This window comes from Oxyura jamaicensis, chromosome 24 (assembly GCF_011077185.1).
Source record: "Oxyura jamaicensis isolate SHBP4307 breed ruddy duck chromosome 24, BPBGC_Ojam_1.0, whole genome shotgun sequence".
Lineage (NCBI taxonomy): Eukaryota > Metazoa > Chordata > Aves > Anseriformes > Anatidae > Oxyura > Oxyura jamaicensis.
The window spans coordinates 6,431,245-6,441,450 of record NC_048916.1 but is presented as its reverse complement, the minus strand read 5'-3'; the positions used below and the strand labels follow the sequence as shown (position 1 = coordinate 6,441,450).

At 70.0% G+C, this 10,206-nt stretch overlaps 2 protein-coding genes across 5 annotated transcripts in view; both read left to right on the top strand.

Moving 5' to 3' along the window:
• Nucleotides 1-11: 11 nt before the first annotated feature.
• SIDT2 (SID1 transmembrane family member 2) lies at nucleotides 12-7,022 on the top strand. Of its 4 annotated transcripts, XM_035346146.1 has the most exons (28): nucleotides 12-248; nucleotides 644-765; nucleotides 869-1,030; nucleotides 1,138-1,183; nucleotides 1,263-1,364; nucleotides 1,441-1,524; nucleotides 1,669-1,780; nucleotides 1,882-1,947; nucleotides 2,075-2,168; nucleotides 2,333-2,388; nucleotides 2,589-2,600; nucleotides 2,779-2,850; nucleotides 2,934-3,008; nucleotides 3,252-3,314; nucleotides 3,590-3,711; nucleotides 3,803-3,876; nucleotides 3,966-4,032; nucleotides 4,178-4,251; nucleotides 4,360-4,483; nucleotides 4,570-4,687; nucleotides 4,754-4,890; nucleotides 4,974-5,082; nucleotides 5,215-5,291; nucleotides 5,446-5,492; nucleotides 5,791-5,896; nucleotides 6,033-6,143; nucleotides 6,212-6,325; nucleotides 6,451-7,022. In XM_035346146.1, exons 1-28 carry the CDS (start codon nucleotides 63-65, stop codon nucleotides 6,511-6,513), a joined length of 2,595 nt encoding a protein of 864 aa, XP_035202037.1. In that variant the 5' UTR covers nucleotides 12-62; the 3' UTR covers nucleotides 6,514-7,022. The 4 variants fall into 4 exon arrangements, with proteins under 4 accessions (XP_035202037.1, XP_035202038.1, XP_035202039.1 ...); XM_035346147.1 differs by lacking the exon at nucleotides 2,589-2,600; XM_035346148.1 differs by lacking the exon at nucleotides 3,252-3,314.
• A 1,029-nt stretch (nucleotides 7,023-8,051) lies between these two features.
• Nucleotides 8,052-10,206, top strand: part of TAGLN (transgelin) — a 3,274-nt gene continuing 1,119 nt past the window's right edge. The window contains exons 1-3 of the mRNA XM_035346230.1: nucleotides 8,052-8,206; nucleotides 9,691-9,890; nucleotides 9,965-10,142. Coding sequence (XP_035202121.1) covers nucleotides 9,711-9,890; nucleotides 9,965-10,142 — 358 coding nt within the window. The 5' untranslated portion in view covers nucleotides 8,052-8,206; nucleotides 9,691-9,710. The remainder of the gene's footprint in view (nucleotides 8,207-9,690; nucleotides 9,891-9,964; nucleotides 10,143-10,206) is intronic.

Sequence of the window (10,206 nt, the reverse complement as noted above, 5' to 3'; positions counted from 1 at the left end):
CCCCCGCTGACCCCGCCGTGCCCCCCCCGGCGCGCCCCGGTCCAGCCGGGGATGCTGGCAGGATGCTGCCCGCCGCGCTGGCCTGGGCGCTGCTGTGGGCGCTCGCCCCGCCGCCAGCCCTGCCCCAGCCCCAGCAGCACCGGCGGGTGCAGGAGAAGGAGGCCACCTTCGACAGGACCTACTCGGACTGGGTGGACGGCGACCTGCTCAACATCTACGCCTTCAACCACACCGTGCTGCGCAACAGGGTGAGCGGGGCGCCGGCCGGGGGGGGCTCGCGATGCCACTTTGGGGGAGTGGGGCCCCTTGTTGGGGCGTGCTCGCATTTTGGGGGTGTTCCCCTTGTTGCGATGTGTTCCCCTTCTCGGGCTGTGTCCCCACCTTTGGGCTGCGTTCCCCATCTGGGCACCCAGGAGTCAGCCCAAGGCAGCTCCTCTGCCACCCCAGGGAGCCCCGGGCACCAGCGTGGCCGTGCAGCCCCTCGTCACCCTGCCCCGGGTGGCAGCACAGGCGGGTACCCTGGGGACAGCAGACGGGCGGCGTCCCCCCATCAGCAAGGGCCAACGTGTCTGCCGAGCAAAGTCCATCCAGTGGGGCGCTGCTGCTGCCCGGCCAAAGCGTTGCCTTCGCGCTGTCCCCGCAGACAGAGGGAGTCCGGGTGTCGGTGAACGTCCTGTCCGACCACAAGGACCTGCCCGTGCTCTTCGTGGTGAGGCAGAAGGAGGCGGTGGTCTCGTTCCAGGTGCCGCTCATCCTCCGGGGCTTGTGAGTATCGGCGGGGCTCAGGACCCCCGGCGGGGGCCCCATGGGCATGGGGCGGGCAGGGGTCGGTGGTGTGGCACGGCACGGCACGGTCTGCCTGCCCCAGGTACCAGAGGAAATACGCGTACCAGGAGGTGAGCCGCACGCTGTGCCAGCCGCAGACCAAGGCGGAGGTGGAGACCCAGCACTTCTACGTGGACGTCTCCACGCTGTCCCTCAACGCCTCCTACCAGCTGCGCGTCACCCGCGTGGAGAACTTCGTGCTGCGGTGAGGGACCCGACCCCCTCTCCCTGCCCGCTGCTGCCCGGGGCTGCTCCTCCCCAGGCAGCCGCTGCCCCGGCCGGCCCTCATCCTTCCTTCCCTGCTCTCCGCAGGACGAACGAAGCCTTCAGCTTCAACGCCACGGCATCGCAGCCGCAGGTGAGGGGCTGGGCTGGCAGGGCAGAGGGTCCGCAGTGGGGGGAGCGGCACGGGCAGCGACGTGCCCTTCTCCCCCCAGTACTTCAAGTACGAGTTTCCCGAGGGAGTGGACTCGGTGATTGTGAAGGTGACCTCGGCCATGGCTTTCCCCTGCTCCGTCATCTCCATCCAGGACATCCTGGTAGGTTCGGGCTCTGGGGACTCCCCCGGGGGACCCGCGGTGCTCGGCGGGGCTGACGGCCCCTTGCACCCCGCAGTGCCCCGTCTACGACCTGGACAACAACGTGGCCTTCATCGGCATGTACCAGACCATGACCAAGAAGGCGGCCATCACGGTGCAGGTGGGCGCGGGGCCGTGCCGCGGCCGGACGGTGTCACCTAGCATGGGGACAGGCCCCGGCCGCGGGGCTCAGCCCCACAGGGACCCACCCGTCCCGGCGTGGCGCTGCTGACCCTCGTCTCTCGCCCCGGCACGGCCGCTGCAGAAGAAGGATTTCCCCAGCAACAGCTTCTACGTGGTGGTGGTGGTGAAGACCGAGGACGAGGCGTGCGGGGGGGCTCTGCCCTACTACCCCCTCTCCAAACACACCTCCCCAGGTACGTGCCTGGCGGGGGGAGGCTTGCTGCTGCGGGGCCTGTGCTGGGCACGGGGCTGACCCCCACCCCGCAGAGCTGACCGCTGCCCGTGCCTCCTGCAGATGAGCCCGTGGATCAACACAACCGGCAGAAGATGCTAGAGGTGATGGTGTCCCCTGCCATAACCTGTAAGCCTGGCTGGGAGGCTGCTCCGGGCGCTGTTAACGGCTGGGAGCTGCAGGGCGCTGCAGGGACCCCGGGAGAGGTCCCCGGGGCCACCGCTCGCCCTGAGCCTCGTCCCGGCTCTGTCCGCAGCGGAGGCGTACGTGAGCAGCATGCTCTTCTGCCTGGGCATCTTCCTCTCCTTCTATGTCCTCACGCTGCTCATCGCTTGCTGGGAGAGCTGCCGGTGAGTGCTCTGTGCCCCCCCAGCCCCTGCCGACCACCCCGTCCCCTCCTGGTGCTGCACCCGTGGCAGCCGTGCCCCTGTCCCTGCCCCATGGAGTGGTGCCACCCGCGGCCCCGGTGCCGTGGCCGCCCTGCGGCGCTGCTCACGGCCGCTTCCCTCGGCAGGCAGCAGAAGCGGAAAGGGCTCCTGGCAGCCATGGACTCGCCCAGCCTGGACACGGGTGAGGGGTGCTGTGGGCGGCAGCGAGGGGATGTCCCTGGGGTTGGCGGGTTACTTTCTCCTTTCACATAAGGCCAAAGAGCAGGGACGGGAGTGTCCTGGGTTTGGCTTCTCGGCTCTGGGGCTGACGCAGCTGAGCTGGGGCTTGAGCACCTGACTGAGTGTCTCTCTCTTTTTCCATGACTTTCTGGCGACTCCCAGCATCTTTACTGGGTAGGTGCCAGCGTTTGCGCTGTCCGTGGCTGCGAGCTGCTGCCCGTGCCGTGCCCCCAGCCGCAGGCAGGGCTCAGGGCACTGCCCCGCACCGATCGGCTGCACAGCCCCGTGCTGGGGGTGCTGCTGCTGGCTGCCCCCCCGCTGACGGAGCTGTGCGTCCCCTCCTGTCCCGCAGGGCACTCCCGCAGCATCCCCGACTCCTTCCTGGGGCACGTCGCCTACGACACCTACGGTTACGGCTCCTTCGGTGAGTGCCCCGTGCTGCCCCTCACCGCCCTGCCCGCGGGGGCTGGTGGCCGTGCCGCATGCCCACCCTGCCTGTTCCCCCAGAGAACGGCTCCTCCGGCAGCACCGAGGCCGCCTCGGGCAGCCTGGGCTCTGCAGAGGTCTCCTACGGATACGTGGGTGAGTCCTGCGCCGTGCCGCGCCACGGAACCAATGTGCCAGGGCTGCCCCGAGGGCACCGACCGGTGGCAGCTCAGCTCTGCCTCTCTCCGTCCCCTGGCAGCCCCTGTCCCTCCCTGCGAGCCCAAGGTGGGGTCTCCAGGTTGGGCACCCCCGGCTGGCGACGTGCCGGGGAGCCTCCCGAGGTGCCGGCGCTGCGCTGGGTGCCTGTCCTGCCCCGGTAACTCTCGCTTTCCTTTGAAGGGCAGGAGCAGTTCAAGCGGCGCATCCCCTCCGCCCCGATGAGGCAGCTGTGCATTGCTATGGGTAGATGTTGGTGCTGAGCAGGGACGGGCCAATCAAACCAATCTGCCCTGCCCCGAGCTTTGCCCCGGGCGCAGCCCCCGCCGTGCCCGCAGCCGCTCTGCCCCAGCCCCGCATGGCCCAGGGCTCCCCCGGTGCGGCCGAGTCCCGGGGCAGGACCGGGCTGAGCTAGAGGGGAGGCGCGGGCATAATTGGGGGTGATTGGTGTCGGCGAGGAGGGCTTGGTCTCGCGGGGTGCCGCGGTCCCGGCGCCGCTGATCCCCCCGGCTCTGGCGCAGGGGAGCGGTCGCTGGAGAACGTGGCCGGCCGGCCCCGCCTGGACTCGCTCAGCTCGGTGGAGGAGGACGACTACGACACGCTGGCCGACATCGACTACGACAAGAACGTCATCCGCACCAAGGTGTGTCCCCGTCGGGGCTGCGTGGGGCCGTGCCGGGGCGCCCAGCCCTGCCCTGCCCCCTGCCCCCCTCCGACCCTGCCTCTCTCTCCAGCAATACCTCTGCGTGGCCGACCTGGCCCGCAAGGACAAGCGGGTGCTGCGGAAGAAATACCAGATCTACTTCTGGTGAGCAGGGGATGGTGTGGAGGGGCTTGGGACGGTGACCCCATGGTGTCCCCAGCGGGCACCCTGGTGACACCGCTGTGCCCCCCCAGGAACATCGCCACCATCGCCGTCTTCTATGCCCTCCCCGTCATCCAGCTGGTCATCACCTACCAGACGGTGAGCGGGGTCTGGGTGCCCGGCCCGTTCCCGGGGAGCTGTCCCAAACCGTTCTCCAGCCGCGATGGGAACGCGCCCCTGTCCCTGGGCGTCCCCCCGTGTCCTCTCCCTGCCACCGCCCGCTCTCACTGTGCTGTGCCTGCAGGTGGTGAACGTCACCGGCAACCAGGACATCTGCTACTACAACTTTCTGTGCGCCCACCCGCTGGGGAACCTCAGGTGGGGGCGGCGGGCGTGCAGCCGGGGTGCCCCGTGCGTGGGGCAGGACTTTGGGGGGGGGTGCATGGGGGGTCCCGGGGTGCTGACGGGCTGAACCGCTTCCCGCAGCGCCTTCAACAACATCCTCAGCAACCTGGGCTACGTCCTGCTGGGCTTGCTGTTCCTGCTCATCATCCTGCAGCGGGAGATCAACTACAACCGGGCGCTCATGCGCAACGACACGCACGCCCTGGTAGGGGCCGTGCAGCCACGGGGCTCTGCTCCTGGGGCTCTCGGCTTCCCCGAGCGCCCCTTCCCCTCCTCTCTGCCCCCCCCCAGGAGTGCGGCATCCCCAAGCACTTCGGGCTCTTCTACGCCATGGGCACGGCCCTGATGATGGAGGGGCTGCTCAGCGCCTGCTACCACGTCTGCCCCAACTACACCAACTTCCAGTTCGGTGAGTGCCGCCCTGGCGCTGCGCCGGGGGCCACCCCCAGCCCCGCTGACCGCTGCCGTCCCGCAGACACCTCCTTCATGTACATGATCGCCGGGCTCTGCATGCTGAAGCTGTACCAGAAGCGGCACCCCGACATCAACGCCAGCGCCTACAGCGCCTACGCCTGCCTGGCCGTCGTCATCTTCTTCTCCGTCGTCGGCGTCGTGAGTGCGGGCGCGCGGCAGGGCCGGGCACGGCTCGGGGCGGCCGCTTGCCAGCCCGCTGCCCGCTCCTCTCTCCCCCCCAGGTCTTCGGCAAAGGGAACATGGCCTTCTGGATCGTCTTCTCCGTCATCCACATCGTGGCCACCCTCCTGCTCAGCACCCAGCTCTACTACATGGGGCGCTGGAAGCTCGGTGAGGGCTGAGGGAGTTTACCTGGGGGCCTGGGGTGGTACAGACAGGGGCTGGCTTTGGGACCCCCGGCCCTACCTCCGGGACCCCAGCACTACCTCCGGGACCCCGGCGCTACCTCCCCTGTCCCCGCAGACTCGGGCATCCTGCGCAGGATCCTGCACGTGCTGTACACGGACTGCGTCCGGCAGTGCAGCGGGCCCATGTACGTGGTGAGTGATGGGAGGGGAAGGGACGTCGCTGCCCACGAGCTTGCTGGCCACCGGCCTGGGGCTGTGCTGAGCCCTGGCACACCGCAGACCCTCCCCAGCCTGGCCGGGTGCCCCCCCAGGCCCTCTCCTCACCCCGTCCCATCTCCCTTGGCAGGACCGAATGGTGCTCTTGGTCATGGGAAACATCATCAACTGGTCGCTGTAAGTGCGGAGCCGGGGGCAGGCGAGGTCCCCGCGCGGCTTCCTCCACGGCCAGGCCCCCCCATCCCCGCTGCTGCCCCTGCCCTGCTCCCCCCGGCTGAGGACACCCCGCTCGTGGCAGCTGTGGGCTGAGCACGGCCCCTGCACCCGCGGCACCGCAGCGTCCCCCTGCACCGCCCCATCCCCTGCAGGAGCAGCCCTTGGGGGAGCTGCCAGCAGGTCTCGGGGGACAGCAGGGCACGGGGGGGGGGGACACCCCAGGCTGAGCTGACCCCGCTGCCTCTCCCTGCCTCCCCAGCGCTGCCTACGGCCTCATTGTCCACCCCAATGACTTTGCTTCCTACCTGCTGGCCATCGGCATCTGCAACCTGCTCCTCTACTTCGCCTTCTACATCATCATGAAGGTGTGAGCGGAGCCCAGCCCCGGGCCGGCCATGCGGGGAGGGCACCGGGGTCGGGCGTTTTGGGGGTGCTCAGCCGGAGGCTGCCCGCCCGGGCCGCTGGGCACCGCCTGCACGGTGACCCCGGCCTCTCCTCCAGCTCCGCAGCGGCGAGCGCATCAAGCTCATCCCCTTGCTCTGCATTATTGGCACCTCCGTGGTCTGGGGCTTCGCCCTCTTCTTCTTCTTCCAGGGGCTCAGCACCTGGCAGGTAGGTGGGTGGGTGGCGCGGGGTGGCCACGGGCTGGGCACGGTGACAGCTCGCCCCGTCCCGGACAGAAAACGCCGGCAGAATCTCGGGAGCACAACCGCGACTGCATCCTGCTCGACTTCTTCGACGACCACGACATCTGGCACTTCCTCTCCTCCATCGCCATGTTCGGCTCCTTCCTGGTAGGTGCCGCCCGCCCGCGCAGCGCCTGGGGTTGTCCCCACAGCCCCGGGGCTCGGTGAGGGGATGCAGCTCCCCGCCCTGCCCGCAGCCCCGGCCCACCGCGCCTCCGCCCCCCTGTCTGCAGGTGCTGCTGACGCTGGACGATGACTTGGACTGCGTCCAGCGGGACAAGATCTACGTCTTCTAGGGGCCCGGCAGCAGAGGGGCCGCTGCTCCGCGGTGCCGCCGCCCGGGGCTGTGCCAAAAGCCCGGCTGGAGCCCCCCCGGGGAGGGATGCCCGTGCTGGGGGTCCCGCCAGCCTCTCCGTCCCTCCTCGCCGTGCCTCCTCCTCACTGTGCTGGGCTCCCGGTGGGCACCCGTGCCCCCCCCTGGGCTGCCCAGCACGTGTCTTAGCCGAAAATGGGGCTGGGGACCCCCGATGGCGGCCTGGCCCTTCTCTAGCACCGGGGGCTGCGTGGCTGCGCGATGTGCCCTGTGGTGCCCGTCCGTGGTGACAAGTGACACTGGAAAAGGTGCTGCTGCTGCTGCTGGGACACGCGGCCGCATACGCACACGGGTGCGGGACCTTCAGTGCCTACTGCCAGGTTTGGGGAGCGGAGGGCGGCGGCGATGCCTTCGCACCCCGGTGCCGGGGCAGCCCCCAGGGTGGCCGGCGGGGCCGCATCCTGCTGCGCCCCTCGCCGAGGCTCCGGCCGGTTTTCTCCTCCCGTCCGCTGCTCCTGCAGCCGGCTGCGCGGGTGTGCTCCGGGCGGCCGTGCCGGGAAGCGGCTCCCATTAAAGTGTCTGCACTTTACCCGTGCCTGCCTCCTCCTGCGTGGCTGGGGCTGGGGCACCCCACGTCCAGCACCCCGGGGAGGGGCTCGGTGGGGCTGCTGGAGCTGCCGCTGGGTGTCAGCCACACTCTGCTGCTCCGCCAGCCTCCCCCTCGGCTCTTGGGAAGCTGCGAGGCCCCCCCCAGGCTGCGGGGCTGGTGCTGTGCCCCAGGGGATGGGAGCAGGGTTTGGGGTGCGGAGGGGTTTGGGGTGCAGGCAGCGCACCCGTGGCGGTGGGGGTGTTTCAGGAGGCTGCGGGTCCTGGTGCTGTGCCCCCGTGCTGAGCCCCTGGGCCCCCATGGCCATGGGGACAATCCTGGAGCTGTGGCCGTGTCCTGCTGGAGCGCCTGGCACTGCGGGGGGACTGGGGAGGGCTGGGGACGGAGCCGTGGCTGTGCCAGGGTGCGCGAGGTGCTGGGGGCTGCGGGTTCCAGGGGCTGAGGGTCCCTGTCACATCCCCATGGCACCAGGGCTGCCTGGCCGCATCCTGCCCTCCTTGACGGGGGCAGAGCAGTTCTTGGGGACACTCCTTTGCCCTGGCCAGATGCCCGCAGGATGCCCATGGCCTCGCCACGCTGTGCTCCCCAGCAGCCCCCCCGGCACACCCTGCAACCATCTCATGGCCTGTCCCTGCCGCTCAGGTCCCCCCCCCCCGTGCCCCCAGCCCCGCGGAGCCCTGCTCGGTGAGCGCAGGGGAAAGCCAGCCATGAAGTCAGGGCAGAAAACCTCGGCGAGCGCCTGCCTATAAAAGGACTTACTCCATCAGAGCCCGGGGCCCCGCTTCCTCCCTGCCCCAAAACCTCCGGGGCTGAGGCACGCGGGGAATGCTCCGGCACGGGCCTTAGTCACCGCTTTTCGGAGTCTTTCCCCAAATATGGTGCCTGGGCTGGAGTCAGGGCGCGCTGCGGGGCTGGCGCGCCCCGCGAGGGAGGGATGGGGGGCTGGCCGCGGGCTGGCTGACATCACTGTCCCGGCACCGGCCTTTTAGCTCGGCGTCGGCCTCCTAACTGTGCAGAGCGCCCGGCTCCCGCGCAGAGCATCGCCCCTCGCCTCCGTCAGCAGCCGCTCGTGAGTCCTGCTGCGGGGGGATGGCGGGCACGCAGGGTGCCCCGCTCGGGATGCCAGCCCCAGGGACATGGGGACACTGCTCCCCGGGATGGGATCGTGCTCCCCAGGATGGGATCCTGCTCCCCGGATTGGGGTTCTGCTCGCTGGGATGGGGTTGCTGCTCTCTGGATTGGGATGCTGCTCTCCAGGATGGGGTCCTGCTCTCCGGGACGGGGTCCTGCTCCCCGCGATGGGGTCCTGCTCCCCGGATTAGGGTCCCGCTCCCACGGGGAGGGGACGCAGTTCCATGGGCTGAGGACCCTGCCCAGGGTGCGCTGCTGCCCCTGCTCCCCAGCACCACCTTGCCACCGCGGCTCACGGGAGCAGAGCTTTGGTGGGCGCTGGCTCTGCCCAGCCCTGGGGCGCTCGGGGAGCACTCAGAGCAGCCGCAGCCCCCAGTTACTGCGTTCCTGCGGGAAGGGGCACAGCCCAGTGCCGGGGGGATGAGGGCAGGAGGTGGGCACGGGCTTCTGGTCAGTGCCCCATGGCCGGGTGAGCTGTGACAGCCGAGCAGCACTGCCTGCGGCATCGGGGACGTGCCCGGGACTGTGCACAGCCCGCAGGGGGCTCGTGCAGTACCGCTGCCTGAACCCTGGGGCCAGGGGCTCCCTGCCCCACTGGCAGCAGCCAGGCTCGGCATTTCCCTGCTGCCTCGCGGGCTCCGTGCTGCCAGAACCAAGCTGCAACTGCCCAGTGCTCGGGGCGAGCTGGTGGCCGGGGAGCTCAGGGGAAGCGGGCACGCAGCTCCTCCACGGCTCAGCCCCAGCACTCAGCTGGCTCAAACCCAGCCAGGAGCTGTACGGGGAGGACAGAGGATGCCTCAGCAGGGGGCTTGGCTGCCGGCTCCCCACCGCCTCTCCCCGCTGGCACCCTTCCTGGCATCCTCCGGCGCTGCCCGCCCTGGCCACCGCCGTCCCTGCCCGCACCATGTCCTTACAAGGGCACGGGCACGGCTCCTGCGGGCTGGGCTCCTGGCACGGGGACACGGAGAGCCGTGGCCACCCCACGGCACCCCGCGGTGCCCCAGGCACCCAGCCCTGCTGCCCGGACCCTGCTGCTCTCCAGCTGTGCTGGTTCCTTCCCGGGCACCTGCTGGGCAGTGTGGCTGCTCCAGCCATGGCACGGCCACCGGCTGCTCACTGCCAGGGACTTTGGCACCCTCAGGACCCGCTGGTGGCTGAGCGGGCAGAGATGGGGATGAGGCAGCTCTGCTGCACACCCTGAGCTGGAGAGCGGGGACAAGGCGCCTCTGCCGGGATGGGAACCGTCTGTCCGGGCACGCTGCAAGGATCACTGCCGTGTGCTCACCTCTGGATGTGCCGTTTGGCATCGAACAGCCCCTGCTTGGCACGGGGGGAGCCAGGAGGGGGATGCCACGGGGCGCCGTGTGCTGGGCGAGGGGGAGGCAGCGCCTCCGCAGCCTCACGCTGCCCCTCCTGCCCCAGGTCTCCCGCCCGCCGCAGTCATGGCCAACAAGGGCCCAGCGTACGGCATGAGCAGGGACGTCCAGTCCAAGATCGAGAAGAAGTACGACGACGAGCTGGAGGACCGCCTGGTGGAGTGGATCGTGGCGCAGTGCGGGGCCAGCGTGGGCCGTCCCGACCGGGGCCGCCTGGGCTTCCAGGTCTGGCTGAAGAACGGCATCGTAAGTGTGGGGCCGGACGGGTGGGAGCGGTGCTGTGCGGTGCTGTGCGGTGCTCAGCCCCCCTCTGCCCGCAGGTGCTCAGCCGGCTGGTGAACAGCCTCTACCCCGACGGCTCCAAGCCTGTCAAGATCCCCGACAGCCCCCCCACCATGGTCTTCAAGCAGATGGAGCAGATCGCCCAGTTCCTCAAGGCGGCCGAGGACTACGGCGTGGTGAAGACAGACATCTTCCAGACCGTCGACCTCTTCGAAGGTGTGCTGGGGCTGCGGGCAGGGGGCTGCAGGGGGCTGCAGGGGGCTGCAGGGGGCTGCAGGGG